The sequence below is a fragment of the Natrix helvetica genome, assembly GCF_964273705.1.
Source record: "Natrix helvetica genome assembly, chromosome: 4".
NCBI lineage: Eukaryota > Metazoa > Chordata > Lepidosauria > Squamata > Natricidae > Natrix > Natrix helvetica.
The window spans coordinates 171,480,749-171,507,250 of NC_138550.1; the positions used below are offsets into that span (position 1 = coordinate 171,480,749).

Below are 26,502 nucleotides of genomic sequence, written 5' to 3' on the forward strand. Positions count from 1 at the left end.
CCCTGCTCAAGCAAGAGACCCTATGCCATTTCAATCAGAATAGAGCTGGAAGGGACCTTGGAGGTCGTCTAGTCCAACCCCCTGCTCAAGCAGGAGACCCTAGGTCATTTCCATCAGAATAGAGCTGAAGGGGACCCTGGAGGTCTTCTAGTCCAGCCCCCTGCTCAAGCAGGAGACCCTAGGTCATTTCAATCAGAATAGAGCTGGAAGGGTCCTTGGAGGTCTTCTAGTCCAGCCCCCTGCTCAAGCAGGAGACCCTAGACCATTTCAGACAAGTGTCTGTCCAGTCTCTTCTTAAAGACCTCCAGTGATGAAGCACCCACAACTTCTGGAGGCAATTTCTCCAGTGATTAATTCTTCTCATTATCAGGACATTTCTCCTTAGTTCTAAGTTGCTTCTCTCCTTGATTAGTTTCCACCCATTGCTTCTTTTTCCTGCTTTCAGGTGCTTTGGAAAATACGTTGACCCCCTCCTCTTTCTGGCAGCCCCTGAGGTATTGGAAGACTGCTATCATGTCCCCCCTAGTCCTTCTTTCCTCACTCGTGCGGCTTTTCTCCTTATTTCCAGTTTGTTCTCCCTCTGAGGAGCTTCCATCCATGGCTTCTTACTCTTGGGTGTTTTGGAGAGTACATTAACACCCCTTCCCTACGGCAGCCCGTGCCAGAAGAAAAGCTCTCGGTCTCCCCTAAGCCTTCTCTCCATTAGGCTAAACGTTCCTCCATTTCCCTTAGCCTTTCATTGTAGCGTTTGGCCTCCAGAGCTCTGACCATCTCGGTTGCTCTTCTCTGCACCGAAGACCTGGGCAAAAGCCCTTAGAGAAGTTTCAGAAGTCTAATGGGAGACTTTGCCCAGATCTCTTTGGGGAAAACCTACTTGGCCAAGACTGCAAGGTCCCTCAAACGCCTCGGCTGTCTCGTTGGGTGGTTGTTTCATTTTCCAGGCGATCAAAGAAGAGACAAGGGTCACTCTCTCTTACATCTCATCCTAAGCAACTGAAAGGACACGAAACCAGTGAGAAGAAATAGAAAAGTCTAAAGAGAAGAAGGACCAGGGGTGACATGTTAGCAGTCTTCTGATATTTGAGGGGCTGCACCAAAGAGGGTGGGGTCAAAATATTCTCCAGAGCCCCCGAAGGGAGGCAGGAGAAGAAGCAACGGATGGAAACTCATCAAGGAGAGAAGCAACCAGGAACTAAGGAGAAACTTCCTGACAGGGAGGATAATTAACCAGTGGAACAGCTGGCCACCAGAGGTTGTGGGGGCTCCATTGCTGGAGGCTTTCAAGAAGAGATTGTCTGGAATGGTCGAGGGGCTCTTGCTTGAGCAGGGGGTTGGACTAGAAGACCTCCAAGGCCTCTTCCTGCTCTGCTATTCTATAATCCCTAATCCCAGATCAATTAACCAGTGGAACTGCCTGCTACCAGAAGTTGTGGGTGCTCCAGCACTGGAGGTTTTCAAGAAGAGACTGGACAGCCATTTGCCTTAAATGGTAGAGGGTTTCCTGCCTGAGCGGGGGGCTGGACTTGAAGATCTCCAAGGTCCCCTCAGGCTCTACCCTATGCTGTTCAGGAGCTGCCATCTGGGGCTCAGGAGGCGACAGAAATGCCAGGCCAAAAGGAGGCTTGGGAATGTCTCCGAAATAAGATCCTGGAAGTAGGTGAAATGCCTTTCCACTGAGTTAACAAGGGTCAGGCAGGGAAGAGCTCCAGCAGTTAACCTTGGATGAAGGAGAGTCAAAGGCCTCAGGCCCACCCTTGGTCAGACGTGAGAAGCTACAATAACAGGGGCTTTGAAAGGAGAAGGATAAAGTGGGGGTGGGCTCAGCCCTTGAAGAATTGGAATGGAATGCATGAGCTGGAAGGGACCTTGGAGGTCATCCTGTCCAACCCCCCACTCAAGCAAGAGACCCTGCACCATTTCTAACAGATGGCGGTCCAGTCTCTTCTTGAAAGCCTCCACGGATGAAGCTCCCACAACTTCCTAAGGGAACTTCTGTTCCATGGGTTGACTGTTCTCCCTGTCAAAACATTCCTCCTTATTTCCAGGTTTGAATCTCTCTCCTCCATCAGTTTCCATCCATTATTCGTTGTCCTGCTTTCAGGAGCTTTGGAGAATAGTTTGACTCCCTCTTCTTTGTGACAATCCCTCAAATAAGATTGCTCTCATGTCAGCTCTAGTCCTTATTTTCATTAGACTGGACCCGTTCTGAGCCCCTCCTAGGGTCACTAAACCCCTCTGGCTTCCTTCCTTGGGCCGTCCTGAAGCTGCTGGTCGGAGGGGAGGGGTCTTCCCAGACAGCTGTGATGGTTCCCCATCCCCCACTACCCGCTCTACTCAGGGACTAGTTTCCCTCCGTTGCTTCTTCTTCTCCTGTCTTCAACCTGCATCGCTCCACACATCCCGAAATGACCGGGATGAAAGGTTTAAAAGGAAGGTGTGAAACCAAGAAAGGGAGGCAGGAATGGATCTCGTGGCTCAGGAGGGTTTGGAGAAGATGGATCCCTTGGGAAGAAACCAGCCAGGAAGACAGGGGTCTCTGTGGGAGTAGGAAAACTCCAGGGCAAAGTCGAAGGGAGCCATGCCGGGGGGGGAGAGGGGGGGGAGGTTCTTGGCGGTCTTGGTGGGTCACAGGATGCCCGTAAGGCTGGCTCAGGAGTTCTGGGAGTTGAAGTCCACAGGGCGTAAAAGGGCCAAAGTTGCCACCCCTGGCTTAGCCTGCAGGGTTCATATCTTATTTTCATTCTTTATATATGTATGCTCTCTTATGTGCGGCCTGCCTAGTTTCATGCAAAGGAGGATGAGGGGTGGCATAACATCTTCCAGTATTTGAGGGGCTGCCAGAAAGAGGAGGAGGAGGGGTCAACCTATTCTCCAAAGCACCCAAAAGCAGCATGAGAAGCAATGGATGGAAACTCATCAAGGAGAGAAGCAACCAAAGACTAAGGAGAAATTTCCTGAATGTTAGAACAATTAACCAGTGGAACAGCTTGCCACCAGAAGCTGTGGGTGCTCCAACACTGGGGAATTTTAAGAAGAGAGAGGACAGATATAGGGGCCTCTCATGCTTGAGTCCATTTCTATGGCTTGTTGCACAGACAGGCAGATGCTCAGACTGGATTTGGCCTGTTTGTCTACCCCTCCAGTCCTTTCCAAGGACCTGGGATAGGCAAATGTGGATCTTTGATGTCTTCTTCTTCTTCTTCTTCTTCTTCTTCTTCTTCTTCTTCTTCTTCTTCTTCTTCTTCTTCTTCTTCTTCTTCTTCTTCTTCTTCTTCTTCTTCTCCTCCTCCTCCTCCTCCTCCTCCTCCTCCTCCTCCTCCTCCTCCTCCTCCTCCTCCTCCTCCTCCTTCTTCTTATTCTTATTCTCTCCGTTGCTTTGCAGCCCACCGAGAGCTCTGTGTACCTTGTGTGTCTAATCACGCATGGCCAAGCAAAGCATTCAAATCCCAAGTCAGCCCTTTGAGCTTTCTTCTGCAAATTTTCAGGCTCCCCCACAGTCCCACATCACTCGTTCTTCAGCCTTTGCGCCTTTCAGAATCTCCCCATCCATTCAAAGCCGAAAGCCAATATCAATTTTTTCCCCATCCAACATGTCTCCTGGCACTGACCCTCCCTCCCGGGCTGTGAGATTTTTGACTCTTGGCCTGGGCTTATTTGAATGCTCAACGGAGTGGAGTCCAGGTGGTCTTTGGTTGGGGGGGGACCCTTCCATAAAGTGAGGGTGACAGGCAGGCAGGCAGGCAGGCAGGCAGAGTTCAGCCCAATCTCCCCAGGCAGGGCCAAGCACTTCATAAGACTGTCAAGAAATCTCACCTAGGAACTGAACCTACAAAGAACTCAACCTGAAGTCAAAGTCGGTTTGAAGGAATTGCTCTCTCTCTCTCTTTCTCTCTCTCTCTTTCTCCTTCTTTCTCTTTATCCCTCCCTCCATTTGTCTGTCTGTCTTTCCCTTTTTTTCTTTCTCTTTCTCTTTCTCTTTCTCTTACACACACACACACCAAAACCAGGCAAGACTTTTTTCTGGTCGACAAGTGGAGGCATGGAAAATGTTGAAGGAGGGTTTGGCTGCTTTCTCGGGTGTTTGGTCGTCCTTGACCGGGGGTGGTGGTGGCTGTTTACGGACTAAGGAAACGGATGACCCTGTTAGGAAACAGCCCTGGCCTCGAAGGCTAGTCAGCTGCATCCCTAGAGAGGGGCAGGCTGACCCTGGAAATTGATAAGACTGCCTGTATGTCCTTGGTGCTCTCTGAGCTTGGTGGTTTCCTTGCAGACCTTTCATAACCGAAGTAGGTAACATCATCAGCACTAGGGGGGAGAGGAGAAAGGAGAGGAGGAGGAGGAGAAAGGAGAGGAGGAGGAGGAGGACTGTGGGGTCCTTGGTGTCTTTTGCGCTGGGCTGATTTCTTGCAGACGTGTTTCATGACCCAACTAGGTAACCTGCTTTGCTGGCTGGGGGATTCTGGGAGTTGAAGTCCGCCGAGGCTTAAAGTTGCCAAGGCTGGAGACCCCTGCTTTAAAGCATTGCTTTCCATGCTCCCCTTCGCTGCGTCACCCCCATTCCTAAATATTCTTCCCAAAACGTTCTCTTTCTCTGGTTGCCAAGGCTGGAGGCCCCTGTCTGAGAGTCACTGGAAATGAGGGGGGGGGGCGTATCAATTCCAATAAGTAAAATCAAAATACAAAATAAAATAAATAATAAAATAGATAGAAATGCAGGCACCTCCCAGCCAACAGCTTCTCCTTCGGGGCCCGATGCCAGCTGGCAGTGCCCGTTTGAAGGAACGTCCCGAGAGCAGGCGAGAGAGGCTGGCATAAGAATCCAGAGAGCCCCCGAGGCTTCTTTCGTGGCCACCAGAAGCTCTGCAGTGGGTGGGGAGCTTCCGCAGCGGCTGGGCAAGGACCGACGTGCTCCTTATCACCCCCAGCCCAGCAGGGGAGGCAGCTCAGCCAGGCTGACAGGGCCCTGCCCAGGACGCCTTCCCCTCTCTCTCCAGCAGCACCCCCCCCTCCAAGAAGAGGCTCTGGTGACTTCTTGCCAACTGGGAGGGGGCCAAAGGTAGGATGGACACGCTCTGCTCCTGGGCTTCTCTTGACCCCCATCGGGCCCCAGGGGTCCATGCCACGTGGCCTGCCAGCACCTTCTGCCCACCGCCTCTACTGGCAAGCAACATTGTGCCCACCCCTACACACCCAAGGAGCCAGAGGAGGGCTCAGCATTGCAAAGGACTCAGCCGATCCCCTTCGAGAGCTGCCTGGCTTGACGTTTCCCCACCTCTCTTTTGGGGGGGGGGATATAATCTGTTTTTTTCCAATCATCCCTGAGCCCCTCCCCATTCCGTCCCTTTGGGTACAATTGATGGCCCTGATAAAGGAGAATCTTTGGAGCTGAGGGTTGAAATGAGGGGCCCTTGGTGCTCTCTTGGAGACCTTTCCTCACCCGACCACGTAGCCTCATCAGTGCTGGAAGGGAGTGGGGATTGTGGGGAGGAGGAGGAGGAGGAGAGGAAGGGGAAGGAAGAGGAGGAGGACTGTGAGCTTCTTGGTTCTCTCCCTGCTTGGCGGTTTTCTTGCAGACGTTTCATGACCAAACTAAGTGGCATCATCAGTGCTGGAAGGGAGTGGGGTTTGCACTTGCTCAGTTCCTGAAACGTCACATCATCCCCCCCCCTTCTCTTCCCAGCCAGCATCGCACAGGGATGCCCCTGGACCCCCTCCCCCCTCCCCCTGCCCCGCCCTCCCCCTGCCCCTTTAATGGCACCTGGTCCCACCCCAGGTGAGGCCCTTTCTGTCCTTTTACCTCTGCCGGAGGACACACTGGGCTTATTTTGCCCCCGTGAGTGGGCAGCCTGGGCACAGGGAAGGCAGGGCTGAGCAGGGTGCCCACCGGAGGAGCTGGGAGCTTCTCAGGAGGGGTTTGCTTCCTATTTGGGGGGGGGGGGAGGCCGAGGCAGCTGCCGGCCTGGGAACCTCGGTGGCCTTGGGCCAGGAATTTGGCTGAGCTCCCGAGGGTGGGAAGGCCGGGCGTGGGGCTGCCGTGTTGAGACGGCCATGCTTAGCCTTGCCCAGAAGCTCTGCGGCTCCCTCACCTCAGCCAGGTAAGGAGGCAGCTCTGAGGGTCTCCCTTCTAAGGGTCTCATTGCCCAAATCCTGGCATCCTTGGTAGAAACCCTTCCGGTGGCAGGGGTGGAATTGGGCTTGGGGGCGAGGGTGGGGCTCTCAGCTACTTTCTGAAGCACAGGTAGTCCTCAACTTACAACAGTTCATTTAGAGACCGTTTGAAGTCACAGCAGCATTGGAAAAAGTGACCTCTGGCACTTAGCAGCCCCGTTCTCCAGCCCTCTCTGAGCGGTTGCCCATATCCTCCTCTTCCCCCCCAACAGTCGGAGGCCTCGTTTTACCCACCTCGGAAGGACGGAAGGACGAGTCAACCTGGAGCCAGTCAGGATTGAACTGCTGGCGGTGGGCAGAGTTTACCTGTAATACTGCATTGTGACCACTGCATGATCACAACTTATGACCATTTTTCACACTTATGACCGTTGCAGCATCCCAATGATCGTGTGATCAAAATTCAGACACTTGACAATTGGTTCATACTTATGACGGTTGCAGGATTGCAGCGTCACACGATCCTCTTTTGTGACCTTCTGACAAAGTCAGTGGGGAAGCCTGATTCACTTAACAACCCTATTACTAACTGCAGCGATTCACTTAACAACGGTGGCAGGAAAGATTAAAAAATGGGGCAAAAACCTCACTTAACAATTGTCTTGCTTAGCAGCGGAAATGTTGGGCTCAATGTGGTCGTAAGTCGAGGACTACCTGTACTGAGGGTCTCCAGGGTTGTCATGGAGCGTAACCAGCTGCTGGGCAGCTTCTACCAAGGGAAGCCCAAAGCTGAGATGGATGGAGACGGAGGCCACACCTGCTAGGACTCACTTCTGGCTCCAGGCAAGGCCGCCATCTTGACTTTTTTGACTCCTCTCGGGGTGGACTCCCTGCTGTAGCAGGCCTGAAGATCTGCTGGGGCTTTGTGATGAAGAGAGGAACCGGTGTTGTCCCCTACCCACCCTTCTTCGGAGGTCTTTGCCCACCTGCTCCCCTGCTGGTCTGAGCAAGCCCCCTCCCCTGGGTTCTGTCTGGAGATCTTCCTCTTTCTTCCCATCAATCAATATCAATCAATCAATCAATCAATTGGAATAGAGCTGGGAGGGACTTTGGAGGTCTTCTCATCCAGGGTTATCCAGCCTTGGCCACTTTACGACTTGTGGTCTTTAACTCCCAGAATTCCTCAGCCAGCGAAATCTGGGAGTTGAAGTCCAGAAGTCTTAAAGTGGCCTCGGCTGGAGACCCCTGTTCTAGTCAAACCCCCCCCCCCCAAGGGCTCTTTGGTGGATTCCTCCCCTCTTTTATCTGGGGCTCTGCACAGAGACCACCGGCCCACCCACAGGGGCCCCTCTCGGCTCAGGGAGGCCTGGAGGGCACCAGATTTTTTTTGGGGGGGGTAGCCTGCAGTGAGTTGAGCGTTGATAGGCGTGCCAGAGGCTGCCTCTTCCCCTGTCCTGGCTTCACCCCCGCTTAGGACCCAACCTGTTCCTCAGGTTTGCAGGTGAGTGTGTTTGCTCAGGGACTCCGTGCCATTCAGCCATACGGAGCTCCGGATCACATTTCCTGGATCGCCCCGGCTGGCTTGGGACCCACCCTGGGCCACTCCGCCTCCCCCTCATCTCCCCAAGGGTGACCGTTTCCTTGGAGGTGACCTGCCAGGGAGGCCTTTATCTTGGCACCTGCAAAGCCACCTTCTTGGCCAACCTGGGCCGTTTAAGGGCGCCTGGCTCACCTTTAGCGGCATACACAACACGCAGGGCTGTGCAAGGCGCGAGGGAAGTCAAGCGTGAATGCCGACAAACGGCTTCTCTTCGTGAGGATCTCCCCATGGGCAGGACGGGGACCCTGCATGGATCTGGGTAGACTGTGTGGATTCCAGGAAATAGTGCATGTATTCTAGGTGCCCATGGGAAATATTTCCCTGGCCGCATCTGGAATCCGGCATCCAGTTTTGCTCACCCCATTACAAAAAATGATGGGGAGACTTTGGAAAAAGTTCAGAGAAGAGCAACTAAGATGATTAAAGGCCTGGAGACAAACGCACCCAGAATTGCAGGAACTTGGTATGCCTACTCTGGAGAAAGGAGGGCACACAATAGAAATATTCCAATATCTGAGGGGCTGCTGCCCCAAAGAAGAGGGGGTCAAGCTCTTCTCCAAAGCCCCTGAAGGCAGGACAAGAAGCAACGGGTGGAAACTGACCAAGCAGAGAAGCAAGCTGGAATTGAGGAAAAAGTTCTTAATAACGAGGACAATTAACCAGTGGAAGTTGTGGGTGCTCCGTCACGGGGGTTTTGGTGTGGGGTCTCCTGATTGAGCAGGGGGTTGGACTAGAAGACCTCCAAGGTCCCTCCCAGCTGTCTTGTGGTTGATTGATCCCGTGCTGTGCTTGATGCAAAGGGAGGGGGGGTTGCCCACCAGAAGGGGGAGGTGGGGCTTCTAGATGCCCCTTGCACCCCTCAGTCTCCCTGGAGTTTCTCCATCGTCCAGGTGACGGTTGTCCCCAGGGGGCCTTTTCCAAACGGAAACTGGATTTTCTTGCTTTCTTTTGAAGTGGTTTCGCTTCTCATCCACGAAGAACTGAACGACGAACTGAGGAAGCTTCTTGGAGGAGAAGCGAAAGTTTTTCAAAGAAGCAAGGAAGCCCAGTTGCCTTTTGGAAGAAGCCCCCCTGGGGCCTCCACCCCTCACAGGATGGGCTGCAGGTGGAATCTGTCCTCCCAGAAGCCCAGCAAGATCAGGGGGAGTCGGGGGGGGGTTGGAGCTCAGCTTCTCTGCAGGGTGTCTGCTTGTGGCCCCAGGACATTGTGACCGTCATAAACATGAGTCAGTTGCCAACTGGCTGAATTTTGATCACGTGACCACAGGGATGATGCAACAGTCAGAACTCTGAAAACTGGTCATAAGTCACTTTTTTCAGTGCTGTTGTAACTTTGAACAGTCACTAAACTGTTGTAAATCGAGGACTACCTGTACAATACAATGCAACCAACACAATACAGCACAATACAATGCAGAACACCAAACAAAAAAATAAATAAATATAAACACAAATAAAATGCAGCCTTTGGGGCAAGATGGGGTTCAGCCATTGCCAGCAACTGGCAGTGCCCAGATGCCACTTGTTCTTAAGGGGGGAGATTTAGAGTACCAGGAAGGCAGTTTTGGGGGTGGGTGGGTGGAGGAGCCTCCTGGCCGAGCCTTTCGGCTGCTGCTCTTCAGGGGTGCTCAGCCCTGGCATCCCTCCTCTGCCCCTCCCCCCCCCCGGGTGCAAGTGAGGGCGAGGCAGCCGGCCAGCCCTTCCCTCCCTCCCTCTCTGCCACCTGGGCATCCTGCCCGCAGTCGGCAGGCAGAGCCTCGGTGGGACAGCCCGTCTTGGCTTTGTTCCGGGTGTCATTGTTGCTCTGGCCAGTGCGAGGGCCAGGTCTTTTCAGGCTCCTGCACAAAGCCCTTCTTTCTTCCGGCCAGTCCCTTCCCTCCCCCCCCCTGGTTAAAAGGAGCAGCGCCCTCCCCTCTCTTCCCATGTGGGAGCAGCTGCTCGGCTTTTCCCTGGGAGACCGGTGGGTCCCTCCTTTTGCTGGGGGGCAGGGTGGGGCAGGGAGGAGGGATGGGAACCTTGAGCCCAAGGCTGGGAAAGGACAGGGCTGCCCCTCCCCTTGGTTGAGATTGAGCCCCTCCCCCCCAAATCCCCAGCCACTTGGGAAGGGAGGGACTTTAGCCACCTGTGGACTGGATCCCGCCTTCCCCTCCCCCAGCCGGGATCCATCTCTTCTCCGTGCAGCTGCTGCAGAGTTGGGGCTAATGCCGGGGCTCCCCTTTCCCAGGGCTGCCCTGAGCAGCAGGCTCCCCGGGGTCCGGGTGAGGGGGCCACTCTGCCTGGCGCCCCCCTTCACCCTCAGCCCTGAACCCCCTTTGCCTTCCAGGGCGCTGCGGCGGCAGGCGGAGCAGTTGGGCATGGCGGACAGCCGGACGATGGCCAAGGACCGAGTCCTGACTCTGGAGTCCATGAACCCCCATGTCCGGATGGTGGAGTACGCCGTGCGGGGACCCATCGTTGCCCGGGCCAACCAGCTGAAGAAGGAGCTGATGCAGGTAAGCTGGGCAACTGACTAGATCACTTGCCTGTTCATGAGTCTGAAGATTGGAAAGTGAGGGCTTAGTGGTTTTCTTCATTTATTGGCTTTAGTTTAGTTTAGTTTAGTTTAGTTTAGTTTAGTTTAGTTTACTTTACTTTACTTTACTTTACTTTACTTTACTTTACTTTACTTTAGTGTTCAATTTAGTTTAATTTTAATTTAGTTTAGCTTAGTTATTAAATTGACATCCTGCCCATCACACTCACCCAAAATGATTCTGGGCAGTTTTTTTCTCGACCGTCCTGGAATTCAGGGAGTCCTCCACTTACAACAGTTCATTCAGGGACTATTTGAAGTTACAATATCCCTGAGAAAAGTGACTTGTGGTCGTTTTCCCCACTTACGACCGTCTCTGCATCCTTATGGCCACATGATCAAATTTGGGACTCTTGGCAACCGACTCACATTTATGACGGTCGCCGTGTCCCGGGGTCACGTGATCTCCTTTTGCGACCTTCTGACAGTCAAGGGGGACGGCCGATTGACTTAACTACCTAACAACTGCCCTGATTCGCTTAACAACGGTGGCACGAAAGGTTGTAAAATGGAACAAAAAAATCACAGAACGCCTGTCATTTGCTTAGCATCAATATTTTGGGCTCAGTTGTGGTCGTAAAGCGAGCACCAGCTGCAAAGCAGGATCTGCTTGATGCTCACTGACGAAGCTGAAGGAAAAGGACCTCCAAAGCCCAGGAGGGGCCTCGGCTTCTCAAAGGAGGCCAGGATTGTGACCTGGGCCAAGGCAGGACGGGGAGGTAGGTGGGTTGGAAGCGCTTTGCCACCCAAGGCCTGAAGACGCTCTCAGATTATGGGATGCCAGCAGTGAAGGGGCCCTCTGGAAGGAAGGGCAGTCTTCTTCCTGGGCTTCAAACGGAACAGAGCTGGAAGGGACCTTGGATGGAAACTAAGCAAGGAGAGAAGCAACCTAGAACTAAAGAGAAGTTTCCTGATGGGGAGGACAATCAACCAGGAGAACAACTTGCCTCCAGATGTTGTGGGCGATGCATCACTGGATGTTTTTAAAAAGACTTGGCTGGAATGGTATAAGGTCTCCTGCTTGAGCAGGGGGTTGGACTAGAAGACCTCCAAGGGCCCTTCCACCTCTATTCTGATTGATATTGGTAATCAAGGAGAGAAGCAACTTAGAACTGAGGAGAAACTTCCTGACAGTGAGAACAATTAATCAGTGGAACAGAAGTTGCCTCCAGAAGTTGTGAATGCCCCAACACTGGAAGTCTTTAAGAAGATGTTGGATAGCCATTTGTCTGAAACGGCATAGGGTCTCCTGCCTAGGCAGGGGGTTGGACTAGAAGACCTCCAAGGTCCCTTCCAACTCTCTCATTCTATTCTAGTCCAGCCCCCTGCCCAAGCAGGAGACCCTCAACCACTTCAGATAAGTGGCTGTCCAGTGTCTTCTTGGAGACCTCCCGTGACGGAGCACCCACAACTTCTGGAGGCAACGTCTGTTCCACCGTTCAGCTCTCCTGCCCCAGGGTGACCTGGAAGGCTTCCTCCTAAGTCCATCTGTTGGGTCATCAGCCAGTTGTCTCGGTGGCTCCAGACCTGCGGCCTCTTGAGGTCTTCTCGAGGACCTCTTGGCCTCATTTCGGAAGACTCCGCTTTCTAGACGGCAGAGTCAGACTGACCGCTCATGGAGAAGGCTTGGAGGGTTTTTTGGGGGGGTGGGTTTTCTCTGAGTTGGGGTGGCTGGGATGAGCCTGGCCTGGCCCTCAGAGCATCTCAAACCTCCAGACCGTCAGGTCGATTGGTCCTGGGCAGTTGGTCCAGCACGTCTGTCTGTCCAGATATCCAGGGACTACAATTCCCATTAATATAGGCAACTCCACAAAATGAGCATTCATCCACGTTACTATTGCTTTATTCTGCCCTGGGAAGACAAGAGTTGAGAGACTTTGAGGGCCTGGCCCAAAGAGGTCCTTACTCTCCAAAGGCCCTGAAGGCAGGAGAAGAAGCAATGGATGGAAACTAATCAAGGAGAGAAGCAGCCTGGAATTAAGGAGAGACTTCCTACCAGTGGGGGCGATTCACCAGTGGAACAGGAGTTGTGGCTGGCTCATCACTGGAGGTTTTTTAAAGAAGCGATGACCATTTGTCTAAAATGGTATGGGGTCTCTTTCTTGAGGAGGGGGCTGGACCAGAAGACCTCTACGGTCCTTTCCTGCTTGATTCTGATTCTGATTCTCATTCTGGAGTACCGTGTCCAGTTTTGGTTGCCACGAAGGATGTGGAGATTCTGGAAAGAGTGCAGAGAAGAGCAACCAAGAGGATTAGGGGACTGGAGGCTAAAACATATGAGGAACGGTTGCAGGAACTGGGTATGTCTAGTTGAATGAAAAGAAGAATTAAGGGGAGACATGATAGCAGTCTTCCAATCTCTCAGGGGCTGCCACAAAGAAGATTTGGGGTCAAGCTATTCTCCAAGGCACCTGAGGGTAGAACAAGAAGCAATGGGTGGAAACTAATCAAGGAGAGAAGCAGCCTGGAATTAAGGGGACATTTCGTGATAGAATAATTAAACAGTGGACCAGCTGGCCTTCAGAGGTTGTAGGTGGGATGGCATAGGTCTGAAGAATTCTGGGAGTTGAAGTCCACGGGCCTTAAAGTTCCAAAGATTGGGCACTTCTGGTATAGAGCGGGGAGGGGGTTGGGGGGGGCAGACTGGAAGACCTCCAAGGTCCCTTCCAACTCTGTTACACTGTTATTGTTGCCTTCTGCCTCCAAGTCTATGTGAGGGGAGAGGAGCCATGCAGCCCCCCCCCCCCCCGTGAGAAAATCGATGACGGAGAAACTGCCTTAACTTTGAGGCAGATGCTGTGCCATCATTTCCCAGGCGATAAGGAGGCCTGCAAGGGCAGCCAAGGACGGGGGAGAGGCTGAGGCTGACCTTGAGGTGGGAAAGGAAGTCAGAGTGTCAGAGTTGGAAGGGGCCTTGGAGGTCCTCTAGTCCAACCCCCTGCTCAGAGAGCAAATGGCTTCTTGAAAACCTCCCAGTGATGGAGCATCCACAATTTCTGGTGGCAGGTGGTTCCACTGGTTAATTGTTCTCAGTGTTAGGAAGTTCCTCTCCTTGGGGAGTTTCCATCCGTTGCTTCTCATCTTGTCTTCAGGTCCTTTGGGGAACAGGGGGACCCCCTTCTCTGGGGCAGCCCCTCAGATATGGGAAGCCTGCCACGGAGCCTCTGTTTGCCTCTCTTTCCTCTTACCGGCTTCCAGGCTTAGTTCTCCATTGAATGCCTTATATCACCCGGGGGGGGGGGAGGGCAACCTTGGCCCCTTTAAGACTCGTGGACTCCCAGAATTCCCCAGCCAGCAAAACTGGAATTCCCTATTGTAGGTAGACCTCGAGTTATGACCACAATTGAGCCCACACTTTCTGTTGCTAAGCAAGACGGTTGTTAAGTGGGTTTCGGCCCATTTTACCACCTTTCTTGCCACAGAATCATGGCAGTTGTTAAGTTAGTAACACAGTCGTTAAGTGAAGCCGGCTTCCCCGTTGATTTTGATTGTCAGACGGTAACAAAAATGGATCCTGTGATCCCGGGACACGACAACCGTCATAAATATGAGTCAGTGTCCAAATGTCTGAATTCTTATCATGTGACTGCAGGGATGCTGCAACAATGATCATAAGTGTAAAAAATGGTGATAAGTCACTTTTTTTTCAAATGCCGTTGTAACTCTGAACAGTCACTAAATAAACCGTTGTAAATTGAGGACTACCTGTAGAGGAAAACGACAATAAAAATGAACCTTAATCCTGATTCTTGTTTTGTCTCAGTCTCCACTTCAGCCTTAATCTCCTTCCTTGCAGGGGGTGGAGAAACCCTTCACGGAAGTGATTGCAGCCAACATCGGGGATGCTCAAGCTATGGGGCAGAAGCCCATCACTTTCTTGCGCCAGGTATGCCCAGGCAGGGAGGGGGCAGGAGTGGAAAGCCCCACCTGCTCAGGCTTAGCCCCATTTCCCAGAGCCCCACACTGACCCGGACAAACCCGGGACCTGGGAGAACAGAACGAGGAGCAGAGGGACTCTGGGCATGTGCAGAAAGCCCACAAGCAGCTCGAGTCTGAGACCTGGGGGGGAAGGGAAGTGGGGGGGAGGGATGGTGAGGCAGTGGGGGGGGGGCTGCAGCATCACCCTAATTCCTCCCCCCAACAGGTCAGCGCCCTCTGCATGTATCCTGACCTCCTGAATTCCCCCGATTTTCCTGAAGATGCAAAGCAGAAAGCTCAGAGGCTCCTGGCCGCGTGCGGAGGGCAGAGCATTGGTGAGTGCCTGGACATCCCTCGGGGTGGGGTGGGGTAACCCCAACCCTGATCTGGAGGAAAGATGGGGAGGGGGCTTCCCCTGGATCCTGGCCCCTCTATACGGAGGGTGGGGGCAGTCAAAGCAACTGGTTGTGGGGGAGGCTCTTGGGGAGCTCCGGATTAAGCATCTCCTGCATTCCTGGGGTGGGGGGCGCTTGGATTGACCCCCAAGCCTTGGGATGTCCTCTTTGCAAGGGGCCTGAAGAGGGGCGAGGAGGGGGCGTGGGATCCCACCGATTGCTCCCGGAGGACAGCAGGGCCTCTTGGTGCATTGCCCTTGGGTGTCCCTTGTTTTGTAAAATTTATAGGCCCTCAAAGTTCCCTTGAGATAAATGGGGTGGGCTATAAATTGCATAAATAGAATAATAAATTCCTGCCCCCCCTTTGCGCCCCCCCACATAAAGCTGCGCATCAAATATGAGTTAACCCTAACCCCTGATGCAAACGCCCCTTCCTCTCATTAAACCCCTTCGCCCCCTGCCCCCTAAGACCAGAGCCAAGTCCTCCTCCTCCTCCTCCTCCTCCTCCTCCTCCTCCTCCTCACCCCCCACCCATTTTCTCCCCCCCCCCCTTCAGGGGCCTACAGTGCCAGTCCTGGGATTGATCTCATCCGTCAGGATGTGGCTGCCTTCATCCAGTGCCGAGACGGGGGAATCCCCTCTGACCCACAGAATATCTACCTGTCTACGGGGGCCAGCAGCGCTGTTGTGGTAAGGAGCACAAGCCCTGGGGAGCCACTGTGGAAAGTGGGGTGGGGCAGCTGAATTCAGGGGGCGCCAAAGGACCGAAGGGAAGAAAGATTTCTCGGGGGGGGGAGGGGGGTGTCCTAGTGCGCAGTCAGTTTGGTGGGTTTTTTCTTGGAGACCTTTCATGAACCAACTGGGTCACCTCGTCAGTGCTAGAAGGAAGTTTGCGGAAGGAAGGAGAAGAAGAAGAATGGGGGAGAGGAGGAAGAGGAGGAAGGAGGACTGTGGGGTCCTTGGTGCCCTCTGAGCTTAGTGGTTTTCTTGGAGACGTTTCGCGATCCAACTGGGTAACATCGTCAGTGCTAGGACTGAGGCTAGCAGGCGTAAGAGAATTACAATCCAGAATTGCAGCCCCTCCTCCTCCTCCTCCTCCTCTTGAGTCACGGGGAGCCCCCCTCCAATGCCCTCCCCTGGCAGAACCCCTTTGCAGCTCGCCTTGCCGGGCATGGCACCAACTACACAAAGCCCCCTTTGTCCTTATTCCTGGCACCCTCCGTCTCCTGGCAGAAGCAGGGCAGCCGAGGGAGGGAGAGGGCCTTGCCCAGGACCCCCGAGCAGGTGGGGGACTGAGAGCTGCTAAGCCTGGAGGAGGCTCTCAAGTGGAGAAGTTGTCATGGCTGCCTGCCCACCTTGATGGGCACCAGAATGCCTCCCCTCCCCTTCCCATTTCATGAGGGCTGTAGGGCAGCCTTCTGGCAATTAAAGTCAGTGGGGATTCCCAGCCATCCGGTCCTGGTGGTCCCGAAGGGGCTTTTTCTTTTCCTCTCAAGAGGCAACTGGACTTTCTGGGTTTTCTCTGAAGACGTTTTGCTTCTCCTCCAAGAAGCTTCTTCCGTTCTGGAGTCTCTTCTTAAAAGCCTCCAGCGATGGAGCACCTACACCTTCTGGTGGCAGGCTGTTCCACTGGTTAATTGTCCTCCCGGTTAGGAAGTTTCTCCTTACTTCTAGGTTGCTTCTGTCCTTGATGTGTTTCCGCCCATTGCTTCTTGTCCTGACCTCAGGGGCTTTGGAGAACAGGCTGAGCCCCCTCTTCTTTGGGGCAGCCCCCTCAAATATTGGAGCACTGCTATCACGTCCCCCCCCCCCACAGTCCTTTCCTTTGCTAGGCGACCTGAGCCCAAAGGCTGGTGTGGCTGAGCCCCTCTGTCTTCCTTCCTCAGGCGGTCCTGAAGCTGCTGGTCTCAGGGGAGGGGTCTTCCCGGACAGGCGTGATGATTCCCATCCCCCAATACCCGCTCTACTCAGCCACCCTGGCAGAGCTCAACGCGCAGCAGATCAACTACTACCTGGATGAGGACAACTGCTGGGCTCTGAGCATCGAGGAGCTGCGGAGGGCGCTGGGCCAGGCTCGGAGGCGTTGCCGGCCGCGGGTTCTCTGCGTCATCAACCCGGGCAACCCCACAGGTATGGCGGCCCCAGCGCCAGGCAGCTCCAGGGGGGCCTCTCAAGGGACTCAGGGGCAGCCTTGGCCAGGCCTTGTTGGAGGGGTGTGGAAGGCACTTTCCCATAACCGTGGCACTCGGGCCCCCCGTTTCTCCCCGGAAGGGGCACCTGGTCTGTGGTCCCCCTCAGCCTCTGAGGAGCCCCTGGCCTGCTGGGCCCCTGTCTCCTGCAGAAGTCAAGGCGTCGTTGCTGGGAGGATCTTAGGAGGCTGGGATTAGACCAGGGGTGTCAACCTCAAGGCCTGAGGGCTGGGTGCGGTCTGTGGGGTGCTTGGATCTGGCCCTGGAGACACCAAAGGACCAGCAAAAATGGAGCTTGCCCATCCGCCCCGCTCCCTCCCCAAGCTCTGTTTTCCCAGGCAGAAGACTAGCAGAAGAAGCTGAAAAGGAAGGAAAAGGGGAAATGTTTCATGGAAGAAGGGACAGGGAAGGAGAAAGGGAAAGAGGAAGAAAGAGAAAGGAAAAGAAGGAAAGAGGGGAAGAGGGAAAGGAAGAAGAAAGGAGAAGGAAGAGGGAAGGAAGGAAGGAAGGAAGGAGAGGGAGGGTCTGAGGGAGGGTCCTGCCTTAGCCAGCACAGGTGCCCCCAAAACGAGTAACATTGAGCTGCCTACACCCCCCCCCGGCCATGCCCCCCCTGCCCTCCCCCAGGTCAAACGCAACCCTGATGCCTCCCTCCATGAAATTGGGTTTGACACCCCTGAATTAGACTCCCTCCCTCCCTCCCAGGAAGGGGGGGGGGGCTGCCTTTCCTGGAAGACTTGATTCCCCCTTTCCTTCCCTTCCGCTCCAAGGAGGTCCAAGGAGACCCCGGGAGCTTTCAGGGGCTGGGAGGGGGAACTCCCAAGGGGAGCCAAGCAGGGGCTCCTACTTCAGAGTAGCCCCAGGAGGTCCCAGGAGCACAAGAGAAATCCTTGCTGAGCCCACAATCTGCCATGGACCATCAACAAGGGACAGTGGGCTCCATTTGCAAACAGACACGGAACCACGATTTAACTACAGGGAGTCCTCGACTTACAACCGTTCATTTAGTGGCCGTTCAAAGTTACAATGGCGCTGAAAAAAGTGACAGGACGGTTTTTCACACTTACGACCCTTGCAGCATCCCTGTGTTCACGTGATCAAAATTCAGACGCTCGGCAACTGGCGTGTACTTATGGCGGTTGTCCCGGGGATCCTGTGATCTCTTCTTGCAGTCTTCTGAGAAGCAAAATCAGTGGGGAACTAGGTTGCTAAGTTAACCCCTGCAGCGATTCACTTAATAACTTTGGCAAGGAAGGTCATAAACTGGGGCAAAGGTTGCTTAACTGCCTTGCTTGGCAACAGAAACGTTGGGCCCCAACGTGGTCGTAAGCTGAGGACTACCTGGAAGCAACATTAGCATATGGTGCAAGATCTCGTTCCCTTTCCAGGCCCCTTCGGGATATTTGTTTGTTTTTCTTGATTGTGATTTGTCAAAGAGAAACGAAAACAGGAATAATCTAAAATGCCACCACAGGGACGATAGGCCCCTTAGTGGGCTTATGCACGCCCCCCCCCAACCCCCCCGGGACCTCTGAAGTACGAAGTGAGCTCCACGGAAGTCAGTTTGTGACTGAAACGACTGAACCTTTGCGGCCGAGACAACTGGATCAGGCGGAGCATTCAGGGGGTTGACAAAAATCCTATTGTTTTACAGTCATTTAGAATGATTGACGTTGAGTGATATCCTGGCCCAGTTCTTCCTTCCCCCTTCCTTCCCCCCTGTTGGCGACACCCTTGTCGGTTGTCCTGGAAGGGAAGGGAAGGGAAGGGAGGGGTGGGCAGTTGGCAGCCCCTCTTCTCCTCTGCCCTCGGGTGAGACGGAGAAGGACCAGGAGGGAGTCCAAATCAGCACAGGGGACTTGTGCAAACAACCCGTGAGCCAAGTGGACTCCGGAGTCCTTCAAGAGAACCTTATCAAAGGCTGGTTGGAAATTCAGGCATTAAAAAAAAAACCCACCAAGGTCACCCAGGAGCTGCTGCCACCCTGGAAAGCTCTGGAGGAGGCAGGGCTCTCGCTGGTGGAAGAGGCCTTTGGGAGGCCCTGGCAGCTCTCGGAGTCTGGACGTCCCCTGGCTACTTTAGGTGGGGGTCCCGAAGGTCTTCCCTCTAGCACTGATGGTGTTACTTAGATGGGTGATGAAAGCCTGTAACAAAACCCCCAAGCTCAGAGAGCATCGAATACGCCAGAATTCTTCTTCCGCCTCCTCTTTACAAACCCAGCTAGCACTGATGATGTTCCCTAGTCAGCTCACGAAACGTCTGTCAGAAAGCCAGCAAGCTCAGAGAGCACCAAGGACTGCACACTCTTCCTTCCTCTTCCTCTTCCTCCTCCTCCTCCTCCTTCCTGCAAACTCCATTCCCCTCTAGCACTGATGATGTTACTAGTTGGGTAATTAAACTTCTACAAGAAAACCACCAAGCTCAGAAAACTCCAAGGACCCCACAGTCCTCCTCCTTTGCAAACTCCACCCCCTTCTAGCATTGATGATGTTACCTAGTCAGGTCATGGAACGTCTACAAGAAAATCACCACATTCTCCTTTTTGGGGAACAGGCCCTCCTTCCTTCCTTCCTTCCTTCCTTCCTTCCTTCCTTCCTTCCTTCCTTCCTTCCTTCCTTCCTTCCTTCCTTCCTTCCTTCCTTCCTTCCTTCCGAAGACTCAGCGCTGGGCTGAGGCTGATTTCTGGGGGAGTCCTTTCCCTTCTCCGTTCCCGAGGCCCGGAGTCCTTCTTGCAGAGGCCCTGCTTCAGCCAGTCTCTTCCTGCCTCTCCTTCTTCTCCCCGCAGGTCAAGTCCAGAGCCGCAAATGCATCGAGGAGGTCATCCACTTTGCTTGGGAAGAAGGCCTCTTCCTCATGGCCGATGAGGTAAAATGTCTCTCCTGCCCCCCAGAACTGAGCCATTCCCCCCCAAACCCTTCCCCCTGCAGGGTGGGGCCCTTGAGCCAGGAGGAGGAGGGGGAGAAGCGGGTGCAGAGTCTCTGTGCCCACTCAGCTCCCTGGAGGATGGGGCCCACCAGATCCAGTCCGCCCAGTCAGGGATCAGGAGATTCTAACTGAAAACACCTGGAAAAAGTCTGGGACTGAAGTGGGTCCTCCATTTCGGGGCCCCAGGTGAGATTTATCCTATCCTGCGACCTATCCGCTCACACAGGGAGGGGCTCCTCCTGGTGCCGTCTGCTAGGCAATGCCAGCGGGCGACACCTAGGAGTAGATCCTTCTCTGTGATGGGCCCAACCCTCTGGAATGACCTCCCCCCAGACATTCGAACTACCACCGACCTCCGTTCCTTCCGGCAAAAGTTAAAGACTCACCTATTTCAATCAGCTGGCCTGGCACTTTCTTAGTTTTACCTCCCGGGGATTTATTTTATTTTAATTGGGTTTGGGGTTTTAATTGGGATGTTTTTAGGATTAGAATATATTTATTTCTTAGTACAGCCTATCTCCCCCTCCAAATGTATCTTAAATGTATTTTATTATTATGACTGATTTTATTTGTATTGACTGTACACCGCCCCGAGTCCCTTTCTGGGAGAGGGGGCGGTCTAAAAATCTAATAAATAAATAAATAAATAAATAAATTTCCCTGCTGCCTCCCAACCACACCTGCCTTTTCCCACTGGGGGAATTCAATTTTGTTTACTACCGGTTCTGTGGGTGTGGCTTGGTGGGCGTGGTGCGGCTTGGTGGGCGTGGCTTGGGCGTGGCTTAGTGGGCCTGGCAGGGGAAGGCTACTGCAAAATCCCCATTCCCTCCCCACTGGCGGGGGGGGGGGGGCAGCCACAGGTGGCATTTGCCGCTTCTCCAGAACTGCTCAGAATTTCCGCTACTGGTTCTCCAGAACCTGCTGGATTTCACCCCTGGTTTCTCCTCCACCCCCAGGTGTACCAGGACAACGTCTACGCGGAGGGCTCCCAGTTCCACTCCTTCAAGAAGGTCCTTTTTGAAATGGGTCCCAAGTACTCGGAAGCGGTGGAGCTGGCCTCCTTCCACTCCATCTCCAAGGGCTTCATGGGCGAGTGAGTAGCAGGGGCTGGTTGGCTTTCCTTCTTGAGGTCTGTGAGCTTCTCCATTCTCCAGGTCACCCAAAGGGGTTTTTCCAAAAGGAAAAACTGGACTGTCTCGGTTCCCCCCCTCCACTTTGAATACATTTCGCTTCTCATCCAGGAAGCTTCTTCAGTTCTAACATCTTCTAACTTCTTCAGTTAGAATGGCGATCATGGAACAACTGGCCAATTGGACCAAAAGCAACTGGGTGCTCTTTTTTTAAAAAAAAAAGTGTTTTTGCTTCTAATCGAAGAAGCTTTTAACTGAAGAATTTTAACTGAAGACATTTAATTCAGAATATTGCTGGAAGGGACCTTGGAGGACTTCTAATTCAACTCCCTTCTTCTCAAGGAGACCCTATACAGATTGAAATTTCTTGGATGTCAGAACTGAAGAAGCTTCTCGGATGGGAAGCGAAAAGTTTTGAAAGGAAAAAGAAAGTAAGAAACCTTTGGGTTTCCTTCTGGTCTTTGTCGTCTCCTGCTGGTGAGACAAGGAAACGCAGGACATGCCTTTAAGACTTTGGTTTCTGCTCACCAAGCCTTCATCTCCTCTGGACTTAGCTTTTTTTCGTCACCGCAGTATAAAAAAGGTGTGGAGACTCTGGAAAAAGTGCAGAGAACATCAACCAGGATGATGAGGGGACTGGAGGCTCAAACATATGAAGAGCAGGTGAAAGGAACTGGGCCTGGCTAGTCTAGAGAAGAGAAGGACCAGGGGAGACAGGAGAGCAGCCTTCCAATAGTTGAGTGGCTGCCCAGGAGAGGAGAAAGGGGCTCAAGCTCAAGCTCAAGGCCAGACAGGGAAGAATGGATGGAAATGTGAACAAGGAGAGATTCAACCTGGAAATGAGGAGGGATTTCCTGACAGGGAGAACCATCAACCCAGGGAACAGAAGTTGCCTTCAGAAGCTTCCTCACGTGAGGCTTTCAAGAAAAGACTGGATTGCCATCTGTCAGAAATGGAGTAGGGTCTCTTGCTGGTTGAGGGGAGGGAGGGGTTGGACTAGATGACCTCCAAGGTCCCTTCCAACTCTGTTAATCTGTATCTGTACCTGGCCAGGTGTGGTTTCCGTGGAGGTTACATGGAAGTCATTAATATGGACCCTGTAGTCCAGCAACAGCTGACCAAGCTGGTCTCCGTCCGCTTATGCCCACCTGTGACTGGCCAGATTCTCCTGGACGCCGTGGTCAACCGGCCCCAGCCAGGAGACCCCTCCTACCAGCAGTTCAGCCAGGTGAGTTCAGAAGAGGCAGGGGGGCAAATGGGGTGGGGGTGGGGGGAACAGTGGGGGGCCCCATCTCTTACTGACGCCAAGGAATTGGTTGTAGTAAGGTGGTTAAAAGATCCAGAACATCTGCTGGATCCCACAAAGGTAGTCCTCAACTTACGACGATTCGTTTAATGGCTGTTCAACAGCTCTGAAAAAAAGTGGCATGACTCAAGTCCTCGCACGTATGACTGTCGCAGCACCCACAGAATCACCATGACAAACTGGCAGGTGTTTATAAAAGTTGCCGGTCACGTGATGGCCGTTCGCCCCCTCCCCAGCCAACTCCGGACAAGCAACACCATTCGCGATTGGCTTAACCCCCCCCCAATCGTAAAATTGTGTGCAACTCGCTTAAAGACTGCCTCGCTTAGCCATGGAAATTTTGATCCCAGTTGTGGTCATAAGTTGAGGACTGCCTGTATTTTGTGTTTGATGTTGGACTTCCTGAGTCCAGATCTCTGAACTACTACAATACCCATCATGCACATCTAGCACCGTCTGAGGATTGTGGACGTTGTTATCCCACAGATCTAGAGGACATGAGAGTGGGGATAGTGGCACATACAGGGAGTCCTTGACTTATGACCACAATTGAGCTAAGTGAGACATTTGATGTGAGTTTTGCCTCTATTTATGACCTTTCTGGCCACTGTTGTTAAGTGAATCACTGCAGTTGTCAAGTGAGGAACACGGTCGTTAAGTGAATCTGGCTTCCCCATTGACTCTGCTGGTCAGGCAGTTGCAAAAGGGGATCACGTGACCCCAGGACCCTGAGACTGTCATAAGTACAAGTCAGTTGCCAAGCTTCTGAGTTTTGATCACGTGACCATGGGAGGCTGCAAGGGTCGTAAGTGTGCAAAATGGTCATAGGTCACTGTTGTCAGTGAGGTTGTGATTTCGAATGGTCAGTAAGTGAACCGTTGTAAGTCGAGGAGCATATATGTATAATGCACCGCGTGAGTTTTGGATTTTTCTTTGAACGAGGCCTATTTCCATCTGGAGGGGGAAGGAAGGGAAGCCCACCTGGGAAAGCTTCCCTTTTGGCCTTGAGTCCCCTCTCCGCATCCCCAGCCGCGGGGAAGGGCAAAAAAGTCAAGATGGCCACTGTGACTGTGAAGCTTGGCCTCTTTCCTGCTGAGAGTGCAACAGATTCTTCTTCGGCATTGCGTGTCTTCCTTCCTCCCCCCAAAAGGATTGGATCCCTGCTGTTGTGTCATTTAACGCCAAAGGGAGAAATCAGAACGTTTTGCCCAGAAATGGGGCCAGCAGGACAGGAGGGTCTATCCGGGGGGGCTTTCTGGCCCTTCATTTGGGTTGCTTTTGTCAAATGTCTCACTAGCCGCCCAGAGCTGATCGTGCGAAGGGCGGCCCGAGAAATTAGCTAAACGCAGGCATGAAAAAGGATGAGGAGAATACGGGAGGCTTTCTTTTATGCTCAGAGCAGGAAGAGGGGGGTGGGGGGCTTCGGAGTCTCCAGGCCTGCTTGTAGCCCCCTGCCCTGTTCTGGCAGGCTGCAAAGCCATTGTGGAGCCCCCTGAGGGGGTCCCGGGTGCTCTCTGAACTTGGGGGTTTTCTTGGAGATGTTTCATTACCCAGCTGGGTAACATCATCAGTTCTAGAAGGGAGAGGAGGAGGAGGACGAAGATGATAACTTTGGGGTCCTTGGTGCTCTCTGAGCTTGGTTATTTTCTTGCAGACGTTTCATCACCCAGCTAGGTTACATCATCAGTGCTGGCTGGGCAATTCTAGGAGATGAAGTCCACAACTCCTAAAATTGCAAGATGGGACCCACCCCGAGTTGAGCTGATTAGGCTTCCCGTAGTGGGCTCCCACATCATGCTAAGCTAAGCGGGGGCTTCGGAGCCTCTGAATCCAATGTGTGCGTGTGTGTGTGGGGGGTGCTGTGGGCATTAAAGACCCGCGTGGTAGTTGAGCTAAGAGCGATTCCAACCCCTCCCCCCTCGCCTGCAGGAAAAGGCCGCTGTGCTGGGCGCTCTGGCCAGGAAGGCCCGGCTGACCCAGGAGATCTTCAACCGGGCGCCCGGGATCCATTGCAACCCGGTGCAGGGGGCCATGTACGCCTTTCCCCGGATCGAGCTGCCCGTTCGAGCCGTGCAGGAGGCTCAGGTAAGGTGGGCCCCCCGTGGGTTTGACGTTTGCAGAGGGGGGGGGGCAGAGCAGGTGGGTTTGCAGCCTGCGGGAGCCCCGGGGGAGGTTGGGTGGGGCCCCTAGCGAGGAGGAGCTCCTTTGCACGGATGGGGAAGGACCCGGAAGAATGAGGGAGGGAGGGAGGGAGGGGAGGACAGGCGGGGCCCATCTTCTCCTCAGGGGGACAAGGAAGGGGGACAAGGGCCGACCAGGGGAAGGTCGGAAAAGTCAAGATGGCTGCTGCATGAGCCAAGTGGTACAAGGGGAGGGGCCTTCAAGGGTGTGGGGGTTTTCCGCCCTCTTGACTTGGGGGCCCAGTGGTTAGAGTGCAGTGTTGCAGGCTGACTGCCCGCTGTCAGCAGTTCGATCCTGACTGGCTCAGCCTTCCCTCCTTCCGAGGTGGGTCAAAAGAGGAGCCGGATGATTGGGGGAAAGTATGCAAATGAGGCAGACTCTGTGAAGGAAAAAGGGGGAGCAACGTCCAGTTTGCCTCCTGAAAAAGCAGCTCTTGGCCAGAGCCCTTCTGACCCCCCCGTGGATGGTTTGGGTCTCCGGGGCTTCAAAGCGTCCACCATGAGCCCCCCTGCAACCTTATTTTCCATCAGTTAATGGAACCCCCCTTCTCCCCCCCCCCCGCCCTCCTGCAGGCCCAGGCCCAGGCGCCCGACATGTTCTTCTGCCTCCAGCTGCTGGAGGAGACCGGCATCTGCGTGGTGCCCGGCAGCGGCTTTGGCCAGAGAGAAGGCACCTTCCACTTCAGGTAAGCCCTCCCCTGCCCTGCCCTCCCCTCCCGTGCCCTCCTCTCCCCTGCCTTCCCCTGCCCTGCCCTGCCCTGCCCTCCCGTGCCCTGAGCGCTCAGTGCGGGCGTAACTAACCCTAACCCTGGCAGATATATTTTAATTGGTATTTTTGGGGAACCATTTTAAATTTAACTCTTTGGGGTATTTTTTAGGGGTCTTTTTAAAGATTGTATTTTAAATACTTTACTGTACAGTTCTTTTAACCTCCTCCATCTAATATCTAAGTATTTAACTATTTATGTATTTAAATATCTGAGTATTGATTTATCTATGTATCTTTTATGTACTGACTGTACACCGCCCCGAGTCCCTTTTGGGAGAGGGGGCGGTCTATAAATATGAATAAAGTAAAGTAAAAGTAACTTCTTTTTCCTTCCTTCCTTCTTTCCTTCCTCTCTCCCCCTGTTCTTTTCCCCTCCCTCCCTTCCTCCTTTCCTTCTTTGCCCATTCCCATCCTTTTCCTTCCTTCGTTCTTCCTTCCTTTCTCACGCACTCTCTTCTCGCTCTCTCCATCCCAGAATGACCATCTTGCCTCCGGAGGAGAAGCTGGAGGTCCTCCTACAGAAGCTGAGCCAGTTCCATGCGAAGTTCACCCGGGAATATTCCCAGGGCCAGCTGTAGCGTCTCCAGGAAGGCCGGCCGGAGAGAAGCCGGGGCAGTGGGTGGGCTGAGGGGGGGGTCACCCTCTTGGCTTCGTCCCACCTTCAGGGTTGATAAGTGCCCCCAGCCCCCACCCTTCTCCCACCCCCAGTGGTGAAAGCAAAGACTGGGGAAGGCTCAGTGCCCAGATGGGCGTCCGAGAAGGTCACCAGCTGTGCCTGACCTCGAATGGGGCCTCCAAGGACCTACAGATGGACCTTCTCCTACAAGCAAGGCCCGGGCAGCTCTGGGCACCAGCTGCCTTGAGAGATCTGGGGCCATGAAGCCACGTTGCTGCTCAACCGTTCCTGCCTTCTCCTTTGGCCCCGGTGCAGCTGGGCCTCCATGCTCTGGGTTCCCTTGGGGCCCCTCTGCCCCTTTCATGGACCTGGCTGGGGGTCTGGCTGGCTCAGGGAAGGTTGCAATCTTGGGGGGGGGGGAAAGGGGGCCAGCAAAGAAGCCTCCTGAGACGAAGGTTGGGCCTTGGGGGAAGAGGGGGCCAGGGCCCCCTCCCTCACACGGCTGGGAATGTGAAAGGGGGCTGCAGAGGATCAATAAAACCGATCTGATCAATAGCTGAATCCCGTCTCTGCAGGTTAATCAGTGGAACTGCTTGTCACCAGAAGTTGTGCTTGCTCCAACACTGAAGGATTTTAAGAAGAGATTGGATAAACATTTCTCTGAAGTGGTGTAGGGTTGCCTGCCTGAGCAGGGAGGTGGACTAGAAGACCTCCGAGGTCCCTCCCAACTCTATATATTCTGTTACTCTGATGTGTTATCCATTCAGTCTGTGGGCCAGGCGGTTTCTTCTTGT

At 53.7% G+C, this 26,502-nt stretch overlaps 1 protein-coding gene across 5 annotated transcripts in view; it reads left to right on the top strand.

The window, feature by feature from the left end:
• GPT (glutamic--pyruvic transaminase) overlaps positions 1-26,269 on the top strand; it is a 32,538-nt gene extending 6,269 nt beyond the window's left edge. For 2 of the 5 annotated variants that reach the window (XM_081950868.1, XM_081950870.1), the window contains exons 2-12: positions 10,032-10,200; positions 14,077-14,166; positions 14,425-14,533; positions 15,150-15,283; positions 16,480-16,723; positions 19,568-19,647; positions 20,664-20,800; positions 21,891-22,065; positions 24,073-24,228; positions 24,897-25,009; positions 25,568-26,269. In XM_081950868.1, coding sequence (XP_081806994.1) covers positions 10,032-10,200; positions 14,077-14,166; positions 14,425-14,533; positions 15,150-15,283; positions 16,480-16,723; positions 19,568-19,647; positions 20,664-20,800; positions 21,891-22,065; positions 24,073-24,228; positions 24,897-25,009; positions 25,568-25,670 — 1,510 coding nt within the window. In that variant the 3' untranslated portion in view covers positions 25,671-26,269. Of the gene's footprint in view, positions 1-4,922; positions 5,057-9,615; positions 9,669-9,854; positions 10,201-14,076; positions 14,167-14,424; positions 14,534-15,149; positions 15,284-16,479; positions 16,724-19,567; positions 19,648-20,663; positions 20,801-21,890; positions 22,066-24,072; positions 24,229-24,896; positions 25,010-25,567 lie in introns of those variants that run through there. The other 3 variants (XM_081950871.1, XM_081950869.1, XM_081950867.1) reach the window with 3 other exon arrangements.
• Positions 26,270-26,502: the final 233 nt, after the last annotated feature.